Below are 16,508 nucleotides of genomic sequence, written 5' to 3'. Positions count from 1 at the left end.
GCCTCCGCGCCCCCAGCCCCGGCGCGCACGTGGGGCCGGTGCCTTTGTCCCCTCGCCGATGGCGCCGGCGCCGAGTCGGAGAGGGGCCGGAGCCGGGCGCGTCCCCGCACACGCAGACTGCCGGCGGACGGGTGGGGGCCTGGGCTGCCCTGCCTGCGCCCCGTGCCGTCGGAACCCGCCGTGCGGCGGCCCCGCGATCCGGGCTCCGGAGCGTCGTGTCCCCTGGGTGCGCTTCTCCCCGCACGGGCCTCGGAAGGGGGCGCAAGGGCCGGCTGCGCCCCGAGCCCCATTTCTCCCTGGCCTCGGGAGACCGGAGAGCCCCGAGATGGCGTTGGCGGAAGTGAAGCCCCGCGTGGAGTGAAATGGCCTTTCCGTCCCTTCCCCCGCCTAGTGCACTTCTTAAACAAGGACCCTAGCATTTCCCCCAGAATTGCCGCTTAGGGCGCACTATGGCTGAGTACGCAGCTGTTACAAAATAGCTTTCGTTTTGCAACAGTTTTTACGGATTTGATGTGTAATTTACATGCAACAAAATGCGCCCATTTTAAGGGTGCAGATCAAGGATTTGACAAATTATACACCCTTGTGATCACTACCCCAACTTGGACGCAAACCATTTACATCACCCCAGAAAGTTCCCTCGTGCCCCTTTTGAGTCAATCCACACACCCCCCCCCCCGCCACTTGCCTGATTTCTATAATAGCTTAGTTTTGCCTGCTTTAGAACTTAATAGAATGGGATCATTCAGGAAGTACTCTTATGACTAATATTACGTTTTAAGTGGCTGTCATTGAGAAGGTGTGTCTTGGTGCTTCTGACGTTTTTAGTTGTTCTAGGCCTGTAGCTGACCAGTGTGGTAGCCACTGGCCACATGTGGCTCTTGAGCGTTGGAAATGTGATGAGTCTGAATTGAGATGTGCTGGAAGTAGACATAACCAAATTTTGAAGACTAGTACACTAAAAAAGGGGGAGGGATGTAATGAATTCTGATATTGATTATATGTTAAAATGATAGTATTTTGGATACAATAAGGTATTGTTAAATTAACTTCATCTAATTCTTTTTACTTAAAAAATTATTTTAAATGTTTATTCATCTTTAAGAGACAGAGTGCAAATGAGGGAGGAGCAGAGAGAGAGAAAGACACAGAATCTGAAGCAGGCTCCAGGCTGTGAGCTGTCCGCACAGAGCCCCATGCCGGCTCGAACTCACTGACCATAAGATCATGACCTGAGCTGAAGTCGGATGCCCAACCGACTGAGCCACCCAGGCACCCCTCTTTTTACTTTTTAAATCTGGCTACTACTATTAAATTTAAAGTTACACAGCTGATTCCTGTAGTATTTTTATTGGACAGCAGACAGAGCAGCTCTACACATTACTGTTTTAGAAACAGTTGGTTCCGTTCACTGCAAATTAAAAAAAAGAGTCAATGAAGACTTCGTCTTCACAGGGGGAAAAACATATAGATTCAAGGAAGTAGCCTGAAGAGCCTGATTTTTCTTGCAGTTTTAAAACTTTGTTCAAAAAAATTTAAATAAAAAAGGGGGGGCCCTGGGTGGCTCAGTTGGTTAAGTGTCCAGCTTCGGCTCAGGTCATGATCTCACAGTTACGGGTTCAAGCCCCGTGTCAGGCTCTGTGTTGACAGCTGGCTCAGAGCCTGGAGCCTGCTTCCAATTCTGTATCTCCCTCTCTCTCTGACCCTCCCCTGATCATGCTGTCTCTGTCTGTTTCTAAAAAACAAAACAAAACAAAAAAACTTTAAGAAAACTTTTTTAAAAACTTTGTTTCAAACTTACTGGCTTGCTTACAAGTAGAAAAGAGTCGGTATCTCTTTGATATTGTTACATTTTCAAGAAGAACATTGTAAAATATCTGATGTGCTTAAAAAAGGTTAGCTTGTGCCTTTGAAAATATAAAAAAGTAGTAACTGCCCACAGCCCAGCCACCTAAGTTTTAAAATTTCGCTTTTTGATGTACTTTTGATCCATCTCAATTTAAAAATATAGTTGAGATAATGTACTTGATTTTATCTTTGTATAAAAGGGAAGTTTTTATGAAAAATTCTTAGGCTTTTTGACAATCACATAATGAGACTTCACATGAATGCACTCTCTTTTTCAATGACATTTTTCGATTTTGCTAACTTTCACAAACAGGAAGCCATTTATTTTTATTTTTATTAAATTTTTTAATGTTTAGTTAGTTTTGAGAGACAGAGAGCAAGTGGGGGAGGGACTGAGAGAGGGAGACACAGAGGCTAAAGCAGGCTCTAGGCTCCGAGCTGTCAGCACAGAGCCTGACAAGGGGCTGGAACGCCGAACCAAGAGCATGACTAGCCGAAGTGGTATGCTTAATGACTGAGCTACCCAGGCGCCCCAAGAAGTCATTTTAATCGTGTGACAGTGCCAGTGTTAGAACACGAGTCTGAGCCTAGCAGATGCTTTAAGTTTCCCCTCTAAACTAGGTCTAAAGGTCAGTCTCTCCAGAACTATTAGTCGGTTACACATTGCCCGAGGCAAGAGGGACCACCCTTGTAATCCCCTTAACATTCCTAAGGGCAGGCCTAGATCAGTTATTGCCTAAAGCTAGTTACACCCTACGTGAGGGTCCTGGGTCCTGGGTCTACTCTGTGATTGGTTAACACTCTAAATGTTGTAATTGGATAAACCTGCTGTCAACAATATTGTGTAATAATAATTGGATCACTGTACCTGTGTCACAATTTCCTGTACCTCCCCCTTCCCAAACTCCTAAAAGTCCTACCCCGCCCTTGTTCGGGGCTCTCTCAGTATGGATCCACCAGGCCGGTAAAGTCTGTGAGCCTGAGTTTAGGCCCCGGCGAGCCTAAACCCGTAATAAAGCCCTTTGCTTTTGCATGCGTGATTCGGCCTCCCTGGCGGTCTCTGGTTTTTTGGGGGCGATATTAAAATCTGGGCGTAACACCAGTATAAGGTACATTTACAGCAGCTCTAATTTTGTACCTGAACCGAATGAGAGTTTGTGCACCCCATGTGCAGCAAGCCAATAAAGCCTGACATTGAGCTTTTACGGTGAAGGAAGATACGTTATTTATTGGTGTGAGGCTACCTAGGAGAAGGGGGAGCTACTGCTCTAAAGCCCCTAACCCCCTAATGGTTTGCAAGTGAGGGTTTTTGAGGGCAAGATTTGGGGCTGGGGTCTCCTGAGAAGGTGGATGCCATGAGATCATGCCAGCAGGTGCCTGGGTGGTGCTTCATCCTGCTTTGTGTTTACGTTGGAGATTTCATCAGGTACCCCTGGTAATTTTGTGGTTACTTGTAAGGGAATGGAGAGTTGCACTCCTACAGGCTCCGTGACTAGCCCAGCTGCGCCTCGGGCGATATGACCTCTGGTATTCATTCTTTTCTTTCAGCTGACCAAACGGCCTTGGCTTCAATTTGCCCCTTAATCCCATAGGAAAGGTGGAGTCCAAGAGGGCAGAGCCCTTGCCTTTTTGTTCATCCCCCATAGCCCCCAGGACCTGGGAACTTGTCAAGCCTAATAGACGTTTAATAAACATTTGTGAGCTGATTGAATGGTGAGTAGAATGCTGTGAAAAATGCTAACTTTCAGTGAGCATTTGGGCACTTAGTAAATGCCCACAAGCCTCTGTACCGCAGGCACTATTGTTATCTCCATGGACTGCGCAGGTAGAGAAACTCGAGGTTTATAAAAGTTTAAGAAGTTACCCAGGGTCCTAGCTGTAAATAAGAGTGAACATTTGAATCCAGGCTATCTGACTCTAGAGAGGGGCACTTAATAAAACAGAAGAAATCAACAAGGGGGCGGGTAAGGGAGAGCTGTAAAGAAATTACCCCTATAATGACTGCCTGGGCCAGTGGGAGTGGAAAGAGGCGGATATTCAGATGTATTGTGGATCTCCAGGTGGACCTTTCTGGGTTTGGACTGATTGTGAATCTTAGGCTAAATCTAGCCACCGTCAATGGAATGCCGGCTAGCTAGGGAAGAGGAACAATGGCACTGAATGTGATCACCTGTAGTGTGTAGAGAAAGGTAGGTAGGTCCAGGAACTTAAGGAAGCCATTTGAGATGGGGCATGTGTGTGTGTGTACTTTTTAAAACTTACTTTGGGGTTTGAGGGTGGGAAGGAGAAGTGGGGGAGGAACAGAGAAGGAGGAAGAGAGAATCCCAAACAAGCTCCATGCTGTCAGCACAGAGTCTGAGGCAGGGCTCGAACTCACGAACTGTGAGATCATAACCTGAGCCGAAGTCAAGAGTCCGATGCTTAGCCGACTGAGCTGCCCAGGTGCCCCAGGACATGTATATTTTGGATGGCTTCCGTTTACTTGCCCTAACCATGGCCGACTAGTTTAACAGAGCTCTGACGTGAGATAGGAGCTTATACACCTTCAAATCATGACTGTTTTGAAAGTAGAGGAAATTACAAAATCAGAATGGGTATCAGCTGACCTCTCCTCTATACTTTAGCTCATTTAACCCTCGCAACCACCTATGGGACTTTTTTTTAAATGTTTGCTTATTTTTGAGAGAGACGGACAGAGTGCGAGCAGGGGAGGGGCAGAGACAGATGGAAACACAAAATCCAAAGCAGGCTCCAGGCTCTGAGCTGTCAGAACTGTGAGATCATGACCTGAGCCAAAGTTGGACGCTTAACTGACTGAGCCACCCAGGTGCGCCCTGAGATTTTTTTTAAATGTTGCCTTATTTAAATATTGATTTAAAAAAACCAGACTTCGTTTTTTCGAGCAATTTTAAGTTCACAGCAAAACTGAGCAGTAAGCACCGTGTTCTCATATATCCCCTGCCCCCACAGGCCCAGCCTTCCCCACTACCCACATCTGGAACCAGAGTGGTTCATTTGTTACAACTGATGAACCTACATCGATACATCATTATCATCCAAAGTCCATAGACTACACTGGAGTTTACTTTTGGTGTTTTACATTCTGTGGGTTTGGACAAATGCATAATGATGTGTATCCACCATTAGAGTATCACACAGAATCGTTTCACTGCCCTAAGGATCCTCTGTGCTCTGCCTATTCACCCTCACTTCCCCTGAACCCTGGCAACCACTGATATTTTTAGTGTCTCCGTAGTTTTGCCCTTTCCAGAATGTCAGATAGTTGGAATCATACAGTATGTATGCAGCCTTTTCCGGTTGGCTTCTTTCACTTGGTAATATGCATGGCAGTTCCCCCATGTATTTTCTTTTTTTTCTTTTAAATTTTTTATGTTTTTAATTTACTTTTGAGAGACGGAGAGAGGCAGTGAGAGCAGGGAGGGTCATAGAGAGAGGGAGATACAGAATCTGAAGCAGGTTCCAGGCTCTGAGCCAGCTGTCAGCACAGAGCCCCACGTGGGGCTCAAACCTACGAACCGTGAGATCATGACCTGAGCTGAAGTCGGAAGCTTAACCGACTAGGCCACCCAGGCGCCCCACCTGGGTTTCATGGGTTGATAGTTCATTCCTTGTTAGTGCTGAATAATGGTCCAATGGACTGTTATTTTTTTAAGTTAATTATTTATCTTGGGGGGGGTGTGGTGAGCAGAGACAGGGAGAGAGCTCCCAAGCAGGCTCTGTGCTGTCAGTGCAGAGACTGAGGTGGGGCTTGATCTCACGAAAACATGAGATCATGACATGAGCTGAAACCAAGAATTGGATGATTAACTGACTGAGCTACCCAGGCACCCTGGGACCGGTTTTTTTTTTTTATCCCATTTCACAGATGACGAAACAGGCACAGCAAGGATTAGTAACTTGCCCAGGTACAGTCTGTACAGATCAGTCTATTTCAGATCCTTGTCTCTTCTGGGGCTTGTGGGTGGCTCAGTCGGTTAAGTGTCGGGCTTTGGCTCAGGTCATGATCTCATGGTCCGTGAGTTTGGGCCCTGTGTCAAGATTTGTGCTGACAGCTCAGAGCCTGGAACTTGCTTTAGATTCTGTGTCTCTGTCTCGCTCTCTCTGCTTCCCCCACTCCCCTCCTGCTCACATTCTGTCTCTCTCTCCCAAAAATAAATAAACATTAAAAAAAGATTTTACCGTGCCTCTGAATCCCATAGAAATTTGGTTTCTCATGATAAAAAACAGAGTTTTTCACATGACAGAGCTGGGGTAAACAGAAAATCAGGGCGATGGATGCAGCCGCTTTGCTCACAGGAAGTATCCCCAGCTTCCTGCTTACCAACAAAAATGGAAAACCCAGAAAATAAGATTTTGTTTCAAAAGTTTACTTTATATGGAAAAATGCTGTCTGCTTTGGAAATTTTGGTTTAACTCTTTCCTGCTTCACTGGTTGGAGAATATGTTTCTCTTCCCTGACCCTTAATTTTATCTTTCAGATTATATCTGGGGACTGGCACCCAGCCACTCGTCTCCCAATGAAGTACATTCTGGTCACTGGAGGGGTCATCTCGGGCATCGGTAAAGGGATCATTGCAAGCAGCATTGGAATGATTCTAAAATCATGTGGACTCCGAGTCACTGCCATAAAAATTGATCCTTATATTAACATCGATGCAGGCACTTTTTCACCTTATGAACACGGTATGAGAGAATACGTCCCCCCTCTTATAAAGCACGGGGTTAAATTGCAGTTCTTTCTTGTATTTGGGGTGATTTCTTTAGGATGGAGTTCCAGAAGTAGGGCTGCTGGGTCATACATTCTGAACATGTGAATGTTCTCGTGGTTGTTGATGCCTTTTTCAGATGCAGATGACAGTCCACATCCGTTCACGCTTTTGGAAAACAGTGTATGAGACACCATTTTCATTGCACCTTTTGCGGTGCAAATTATGTACTGTTTTATTTTATCATAAAGGTAATATTGTTCTCTTAACTTTTCATTGTTAAGAGAAGAAGTCAGACAACATGGATCATATTGACAGTTATATTGACAATATAGAACGGCATGAAGAAAACAAAAACAATCCATTTCCCAGCACTTGGAGTAACTATTATTATTATTATTATTATTATTATTATTTTAAAGATTTCTTTTTTTTTATGTTTTATTTATTTTTGATACAGAGAGAGATAGAGCATGAGAAGGGGAGGGGCAGAGAGAGGGAGACAGACTCAGAAGCAGGCTCCAGGCTCTGAGTTTATCAGCACAGAGCCCAATGTGGGGCTAGAACCCACAAATGTGAGATCATGACCTGAGCCGAAGTCTGAGCCACCCAGGCGACCCTATTATTATTATTTTAATGTTTATTTATTTTTGAAAGAGAGAGTGCGCATGAGCAAGAAAGGGGCAGAGATGGAGGGAGACAGAATCTGAAGCAAGCTCTTGGCTCTGAGCTGTCAGCACAGAGCCTGACGTGGGGCTTGAACTCACGGATCATGAGATGATGACCTGAGCTGAAGTCAGACACTTAATCAACTGATCCACTCAGGCGCCCCTAGAGTAACTATTATTAATGTTGACATTTTAATATTATGCCAATTACTTTTTCAAAGGTATTAGCACTTACTTTTTTAAAAGTATTTATTTATTTTTGAGAGAGCACAGGAGGGGCAGAGAGAGAAGGTGACTGGGGATTCAAGGTGGACTTTGTGCTGATAGCAGAGAGCCCGATGAGGGGCTCAAGGTCATGAGCTGGGAGATCATGACCTGGGCCCAAGTTGGATGTTTAACTGACTGAGCCCCCCAGGAAAAGAACAGATACTACACTTGATCTTAACCAAAAGGCCGAGAAGCAATGAACCCCCAGGATAAGATGAACATACTGTATAGCCAGACCCCAGGTGAAGAAGCAGAAACTCCCCTTTGACCCTTCCGGTCTTTCTCCACCGGAAACGACCAAGCTGACTGCTGTCCTGTCTTCTAACACCATAGACTACTTTTGCTTATTCTTTTTAACTTATTTATTCTTTTTTTACTTTTTCATCTTGTTATTTTTATTTTTTACTTTTTTATTAAATTTTTTTAAATGCTTTTTATTTTTGAGAGACAGAGAGAGACAGCTGGAGCAGGGGAGGGTCAGAGAGAGAGAGGGAGATACAGAATCTGAAACAGGCTCCAGGCTCTGAGCCAGCTGTCAGCACAGAGCCCGACGCGAGGCTCGAACCCACGAACTGTGAGATCTGACCTGAGCCGAAGCCGGACGCTTAACCGACTGAGCGCCCCTCATCTTGTTTTTATTACGCAGTACATAATACACTGCATGTTGTGTAAGACGCTGCGGAACCTACTAGTAGGGATAGATGAGCATTGAGTTATTTTTCAACAATTAGGAAAATGCTTCCTTATTCCATGTTCTTCAAACTCTTCGACATTTAGTAAGGATTAACTCCAGACATTACTTTTGCTTTTTTTTTTGAACTTCAAATTAGTTGAATCTTACAGTCACACTAGTTTTTAATCTACTTTTTACAACAAGTGTACTGTGCACATTTATATATATTTTATACTCTTATAGGCCACCCATAATCTGTACAATAATAGGAAATAATTTCCAGTGTATTGATATTATAAACAACACTGTGATGGAAATCTTGAAATCTTATGTTTTTAAAAAATGCCTAGGTGCAGAATTTTTGATGTCACATATGCTTTTCAGGCTTTTGATGTATAATGTATAGTACCAAAGGTTTTTAGGTTCATGATCCCTTATCTATAACTCTAAAATCCAAAAAGTTCTGAAACTTAGAATTCTTCTTAAGTTTGTGGCTATTTGTAGTCTATTTTCAAAAGTTTTGAAAATGAAAAAAATCTTCATAACGCTGTGGCTATTTCTAGTCTTTATCTACTTGGAATGTGTTTGTGATTCTTTTTTTTCTTAAATAAGGTTTACTTATTTATTTTGAAATAGAGAGAGAGAGAGAGAGAGAAAAGAGAGAGAAGAGAGAGGATCCCAAGCAAGTTCCACACTGTTAGCACAGATCCTGATGTGGGGTTTTAACTCATGAACTGTAAGATCATGACCTGAGCGAAATCCAGAGTCAGCCAGTTAACCTACTGAGCCACCCAGGTGCCTTGGAATGTGTTCAGTTCTTTATTTCACTTGGGATGTATTTGCATTTGAAGTGTTTTCTAATGTATGGAAACTTTTCTATATTACCTTTCCATAATCTGAAAAATGTCAAGTTTCTACTTCTACCTTGTTTCTAAGAATTTTCTTTAAAAAAAAAATTTTTTTTTACATTTATTTATTTTGAGAGCTAAAGCAGACGAGGGGCAGAGAGAGAGGGAGACACAGAGTCCGAAGCAGGCTCCAGGTTCTGAGCAAACATTCAGCACAGAGCCCGATGTGGGGCTTGAACCCACAAACCATGAGATCATGACCTAAGCCAAAGCTGTACACTCAACCGACTGAGCCACCCAGGTGCCCCTCTAAGAATTTTCTGATGAAGGCTGTATATCTGCCTAATTTATATACACATCAACTGCATAAGGGCTGTTTTTTAAAAAAAATTTTTAATGTTTATTTTTGAGACAGAGAGAGACAGAGTACAAACAAGGGAGGGTCAGAGAGAGAGGGAGACACAGAATCCGAAGCAGGCTCCAGGCTCTGAACTGTCAGCACAGAGCCCGATGCAGGGCTTGAACCTACAAACTGCGAGATCATGACCTGAGCTGACTGAGCCACCCAGGCGCCCCAAGGGCTGTTTTTTTAATATCCCTGCTGAATATTATTCTTTTTAAACTTTACTAACCTGAGAGAAACCTAAAAAACAACAACAAAAAGGTATCTCATTGTTCTAATTTAGATTTCTTTGATTTTCATTTTTGTCTGTGGAATGACTTATTCAAGATGATGGTAGATTATATTTTTGTTTGAAACTCTAACCCAACTTCCTTCTGTGGAGTAAATTTCCTTGTGCCATTGACTTTGGACTTTGGTCTTGTACCGTGGTTAACACGTCCTGGTTTGTTTGGAATTTTCATGGTTTTGAAAGTGAAAGTCTAAGCCCTGGGAACCCTATTAGTCCTGGGTAAACCCGAGAGATTGGTCACCTTATTTGGCCACGTGATTAGTTTTTCCCTAGAAGACATTAGTGAATGTGCCTTGTTGAAGCAGAAATTTTCAGTGCCTTGGCATGATCTGGCTCTGTCTCTTTGGTGCTTCTGCTCTTTGCCATGAGAACTGCGTGCCCAGTGTAGGGGTTTCTTCTTTAGTCTGGGTCCAAGAATGAGGCCGAGTAGACTCACAATTGCTACACAGCCCCCATGTAACACAAGGGAGAAATCAATAAGTGTTTTGTAAGTTACTAAGATTTTAGGGTTGTTTGGTACTTAGCAAAATTGACTTAATGCCATGTGTCATGCCAATTTTCCTTTGGACTGTTTTTTTAAGTAGATTAAAAAAATTTTTTTTAATGTTTATTTATTTTTGAGAGAGACAGAGACAGAGTGTGAGCAGGGTGGGCAGAGAGAGAGAGAGAGAGAGAGAGAGAGAGAGAGAGAGAGAGAGAATCTGAAGCAGGCTCCAGGCTCTGAGCTGTCAGCACAGAGCCCGACGTGGGGCTCTAACTCACAGACCACTAGATCGTGACCTGAGCTGAAGTCGGACACTTAACCAACTGAGCCACCCAGGCGCCCCCCCTTTGGACTTTTTATATGATTTCAAGAATACTTTGTGTAAAGTGTATTAACTATATGTATATAGTTTTACTGTATTTGACATTTACCTTAATATTACCTCTGTTAGTTACTGATGAATTTCAACTTGCCATTTATGTGATTAAATGTATCAACTGTTTCCTTTATGGTTTTTGCCTTTGATGTCACTTCAGACTTCTCTGCCACAGGAATATTTAAATACTCATCTATATTTTCTTCTGGGACTTTTACAGCTTCCTTTGCTTTTACTTTGACATTGAGAACACATCTAGAATTTAATTTTGTGTGAGATGAGGATGTAACATAATTTTTTTCTAATTTTTTTCCTGATTAGCCGACTATTCCTAATGGCATTTATCAAAGATTTCATCCCTTTTTTGCTGACTGGAAATGCCACCTTTTATTATGTACTACATTTTTGTCTCTACTTTGTCCTCTGTTCTGTTCCAGACTTCTGTGTTTATTCCTGCCTATCGTTTTAATAGCTGCAGCATTGTATTATCAAGTAGGTCATAGCTCGCCATATTCCTTTTCTTCTTCCTTTGTTTTTTTCTGAACCTCAAAATGTTTGTTGTCTACAGAATTAACTTAGGAACCATTTTGTCCAACTTTATAAGAAATTGCATTGGAGTTTTCGACAAAAATTTTTTTTACGTTTATGAATTATTAGGGAAGAATTAAACACTGAAAATATTGACTGGCCGGTTCAGGAGCTTTAGAAGCAGCTTTCCTTATTTTCATACCATCTTTTTTGTCTTTGACGTAAGGTTGTTAAGTTTTCTTAATATAGGCCCTACACTTCTTTGAAATTTGTTTCTGAGTGTCTTATTTCCTTTGATTTGTGTTGCTCTTAGGTTTTATTATTTTCAGGTCCTATATTAAATTCTTTTATGTAATAGGGAGCTTCTTGGCTGTTTTGGTTCTGTACATTGCTGACATCTTATTGCATCTTTATATATATTGAAATATAGGTATGCATATGTATTTCCGTCTTCCTTTTCTCACTGTTATTCATTATAAGGGCTTTTATTATTTTTTGTGTGCTTCGTTTTGGTAATGACCTGCTTTTCTAGCAAATTAACTTTAGGGTCATCCTCAAGTTGAAAAAAATCTGTTGGAATTTTTATTATAATTCCATTAAATCTAATGTAGCCTGTTTTATTTATTTATTTTTAAAATTGTTATTATTTTTTAACCTTGATTTCTTTTTGAGAGAGACACAGACAGAGCACAAGCAGGGTACGAACAGAGAGAGAGGGAGACACAGAAACCGAAGCAGGTTCCAGGCTCCCAGCTGTCAGCAAAGAGCTCCACGCAGGGCTCAAACTCACAAACTGTGGGATCGTGACCTGAGCCAGTCAGACGCTTAACTGACTGAGCCCCTCAGGCGCCCCACAATCTGTTTTAAAGACTTGTCATCCACAGTTTGTCTTTCTCTCCTAGGAATATAATGCATGCATACTTCTAACATTTTAGGAATTTAAAATTTCAGGACTTTAAAAATTCAAGACCTTTGCCATAGGCACTTGCAGTGTTGCCAAACTGGGTTTGGCCTGAACTAACTAAAGAGATTTCAGAGATCTTCTCTTGTATGTCAGAAGTCAAGATGATCAAAGTAAAAAGACTCCTATAGGTTGGTGGTTCCTAATTAACATGAGACAGTGGAATTTGGACTGGAAATGGAATTTGGGAAATGTGAAAACAGTGCGATTTCATCAGCGTGCTCTTTTGTTTTTAGAGATCCTTCTGATATCACTTAGGTACCTTATAAGGGAGACAAAAATGAGGGTATAAAAGGGGTGCCTGGGTGTCTCAGTCAGTTAAGCATCCGACTCTTGACTTCGGCTCAGGTCAGGATCTCACAGTTCATAAGTTCGAGCCCCGCTTCTGGCTCTGTGCTGACAGTGCAGAGCCTGCTTGGGACTCCCTCTCTCCCTCTCTCTGCTACTCCTCTGCTTGTACGCTATTTCTCTCTCTCTCAAAATAAATAAATAACCTTGAAAAAAAAGGTTTCTGATTTGGTTTATAAGCTAACCAACCTTATTTATTGCTGTGAACATTTTGAAATAGGAGTAAATGATAGGATTTTCTTAATCACGGAGAAGTTCAATTCTTATAAGGTGGTTTTTGAACACTGGACTCCCAAACACTGCCCTCAAAAACTGCAGAGACCTGGGGACATACGCAATCGTCAGCACAATTGTCCTTGTGTGATTCTTTTTCTCTGTCCTTTTTCAGGTGTTGTGCAGCCAGCCTGGCTTTTTTGCCTCCCTTTAACTAAGTTGCCCTGTCCACCTGCTGGGGCCCTGCTTTTCATGTACTGTCTGTTTCATTGTGGCTTAAGATTCCTGAGGTGGGAATTAAGACGTTTCTATGCTAATTCCGGACTCCAGGATACTCATGCTGTGAAGTAAATTGCTATTTACGTAATGTGGGGCTCGAACTCACCACCCTGAGACCAGGACTTGCGTGCTTCACCAACTGAGCCGGCCTGGCACCCCGAAAGCAAATTTTTAATATTTACATTGTCTTTTTTTTTTTAAATCTTAGGTGAAGTATTTGTCTTAAATGATGGTGGAGAAGTTGATTTAGATCTTGGAAATTATGAACGGTTCTTGGATATTAACCTTTATAGAAACAACAATATCACCACTGGGAAGATATATCAGCATGTGATCAATAAGGAGCGGCGTGGCGATTACCTGGGGAAAACAGTGCAAGGTACTCTTCCAGAAAGCTTAGCGAGCCTTGTGTGCTGAGCACCCACACCCCGCTCAGAATAGATATGAAGAGGAGGACGTGCCTGAACTCTACAAGTTGTTGTTTTATTTTTATTTTTATGTTTAAAATTTTTTTTATTTTTGTTTGTTGTTTTTCCCCCTCTGTTTTATTCAGAGGTGTCCACTTCACCCTCCATGTTCTTGATTGTATTTTCTTCCGTCTTTTTGTTTATTAATGTCATTGTTTTCCCTAGCCCATATATCTGTCTTTAGCTTTTATGTATAAAATCCAAGGAGAACCATAGTCATCACCTTCACCTGATTGAGGTGCAGAATTTTTGGGGTTGTTTTTATTTTGTCTGTCTCTTTTCTTGTATATTTGCATGGATCATACCTACTCCCTTTTAAAGGCCAACCTTGGGGATGGACTGGGGGATTGAACTGGAGTGGCTGCTAGTATGGTCTGAGCCTTTTTTACCAACCCTTTTCCTGAGCGATAGGATTCTCTTTTGTCTTAAGAGAGACCTCTGTCCTCCCTTCTCTCCTCTCCATCCCCACCAAGTCTTGTGTTCATACGTTCCCACATGGTAGAGTGATGATGATCATTTGCCATCTCTTTGAAATCACTTACACATTGGAACCAGCTGAGAAGTAGACATTGGGGTTGGACGGATGGAGATCAAACCATCAGCTGTGTTATTACTGAAACTGGATGGTGTGGCTTAGATCTCACCTATGCTTGTGCTTTCTAAGTTTTCCCCCGAGTGCAGATCCTGGGAGGACTCATGGGAGGGAGAGTTGCTGCATGTAACGTGGGTTGTTCCAGATGCACCAATCGGTGATGACTTCCTGCCTCCTCAAGGGAGCGGCAGGTGGGAGGTAGAGCTTCCTCGATCAGCTTCCCAGTGGGTGACATTCCTGCTTCGTGTAGCCCATTAGGTTAGTTGGCTGTACCCGCGAGGATGTTGCCTTTCTGTCTCTTTAGCAGACATCACAAGCTGTAGGCCTGCTCACCACCCTAGGGACCTCTGGGCCTCAAATCCTTGCTGGGTTGTCACCTTTTGGCCTCTTCAGCTACCATGAGCAGCCACAGGCCCCCGGTCAACATGAAGGTCTCATCTACATCTGGAGCAGACCCCTCCCCACTGGCTGGTGGGCTGCAGTGCCGGACCACTCTGTGTCTTTCTTCCCCGTGAGGTCCAGCATACAGGACCCTTGACAGCCCTCCTTGGAGTTTCTAGTTGGCATTATGGGCGTTTCAAGTTGAATCACACGTGGCATTTCTGCTTTCTATTTCTTGTTCTCTGCGGTTGGTCAGTTTCACTAGAAATGACATAACATTTGAGTGATTAAACCTGTTTTGTGCCTATAATATTAAGTTCAGTGAGATGGATAATCACATGAGAAATGTAGTTTGTCTCATTTGCCAAGGAGCTTTCAGGTTATTTGGGAGGTCTAAATACACGAATACGATCCTTTCTTCTGCCCATGACCATGAAATAAGCTTTCGTGCTAATTATTCCTTCTTTCTACAGTTGTCCCTCACATTACTGATGCTGTCCAGGAGTGGGTTATGAATCAAGCTATGGTGTCTGTGGATGGTCATAAGGAAGAGCCCCAAATATGCGTTATTGAGGCAAGCATGGAATTTTTTTTAATACACTTCTATACTTCTGGGTTTTTAAGCATCTACTCTTCAGTCATTCAACACAGATGTATAGATGGCCTCCTATGTGCTAGACACTGTGCTGGGAGGTGAGATTACAGCAGGGAGTGACAGGGATGGTCCCCGTTCTGGTGGTCCCAGATCAGCGGGCAAGATCGGCATTAAAAACGGTGAGTCCTCCTGGGGTTGGTGCGCGGCAACCTGCATATGGAGAGAACTCAGTCGCACGATGCATTTTGGTGAGTGCTAGTTGAGTACAGTTGACCCTTGCTCAATTTGGGGATTAAGGACGCTGGCTTCTCCCCTCATCCCCGGTTGAAAATATCCATGTATATCCACGTACAGCTTTGACTTTCCCCAAACTTAACCACTAACAGCCTACTGTCGACCAGAACCCTCACCAATAACATATGCAGGCAATTAGCACATACTTCGTGTATGTATTATGTACTATATTCTTATAATAAAGTAAGCTAGAGAAAAGAAATGTTAGTAAGAAAATCACAAGGAAGAGAAAATCTGTTTACGGTACTGTATTTATTTTAAAAATCCATGTATAAGTGAACCCATACAGTCCGAACCCATGTTGTTCAAAGGTCATCTGTGTTTTCAAAGTGCTCTGGAAGTAGAGAGAGACTGAGTTAGGGAAATCTGATGGTGGAGGCAATCTGGAAGTGAGAAGTGAGTATTACCTGCTTAAAGAAAGAACATAGTATTTGAACTTGTTATTTGTTTACTGTTTCCCTTCCTCTCAATGAATGGGAACATGCATGTACTTCTGATCTAAATGTCAGTTGACCCAATTGCTAGGAAGGACAGCAGAATAATGAACAGTTTAGTTCCTACACACCGCCTGCACAAGTTCAGGTTTCTGTTGTGACTTCCAAGTGGTATGTAGTGTAGTGGTTAAGAATCCGGAGCCGGATGGCTTCGGTTCATAGCCAAGCGGCGCACCTTACTAGCTGGATGACCTTGGACAAGTGTGTTTCTGTGTGCCTCCGTTTACTCATCTGCTAAATGGGGATAATGTTTTGAGACTTAAATAAGGCAATATACTTGTGCTTCGAATGGTGTCAGATCTATAGTACGTACTCAAAAATTACTGGCCATAATGAAGATGCCTGTGTGCCTTGTGGCAAATCACTTCTCAAAGCTCCAGTGCATTCATCTATAACATGATAATAATGTAATATTGTAATACAAAGCAGATGATATTAACAGGGTTGTTGGGAGGATTAGGTGCAATTATATAAAGCACTTGGCATGTCTGACATTCAGGAAGTGTTCATAAACATGTGAGCTGTTATTACTGTCATCATTGTCAATGTCAGCAGATACATGTGCTATTGGCAAGATCCATTTTGTTAACAGAGCTGATAAACTTGTGCTATCATTTGTTAACTATCGTACTGCTATACCAGTATACTATTAAGTATGTTAAACTGTATATGAATGTATTAGTGTGCTCTGCAAAAGTTTCTCTCCCTTGCTATTTCTTCCTTCACAATTTATGAGGAAAAAAAGAGGGTGCTTTCTTTAGAATTTTTTAAAA

The 16,508-nt window shown here is 42.6% G+C and overlaps 1 protein-coding gene and 1 pseudogene across 2 annotated transcripts in view; one reads left to right on the top strand and one right to left on the bottom strand.

Moving 5' to 3' along the window:
- CTPS2 (CTP synthase 2) overlaps window positions 1-16,508 on the top strand; it is a 94,735-nt gene that overhangs the window by 653 nt on the left and 77,574 nt on the right. Inside the window, exons 1-4 of one of the 2 annotated variants that reach the window (XM_029930729.1) lie at window positions 3,438-3,561; window positions 6,348-6,552; window positions 13,121-13,291; window positions 14,826-14,926. In XM_029930729.1, coding sequence (XP_029786589.1) covers window positions 3,559-3,561; window positions 6,348-6,552; window positions 13,121-13,291; window positions 14,826-14,926 — 480 coding nt within the window. In that variant the 5' untranslated portion in view covers window positions 3,438-3,558. Of the gene's footprint in view, window positions 1-3,437; window positions 3,562-6,347; window positions 6,553-13,120; window positions 13,292-14,825; window positions 14,927-16,508 lie in introns of those variants that run through there. The other variant, XM_029930728.1, reaches the window with a different exon arrangement.
- LOC115284548 lies at window positions 7,568-7,708 on the bottom strand (annotated as a pseudogene).

The sequence above is a fragment of the Suricata suricatta genome, chromosome X (genome assembly GCF_006229205.1).
Source record: "Suricata suricatta isolate VVHF042 chromosome X, meerkat_22Aug2017_6uvM2_HiC, whole genome shotgun sequence".
NCBI classification, from domain to species: Eukaryota; Metazoa; Chordata; class Mammalia; order Carnivora; family Herpestidae; genus Suricata; species Suricata suricatta.
Note: the sequence above shows the minus strand (reverse complement) of the source record. Positions and strands in the feature narration are given on the sequence as shown.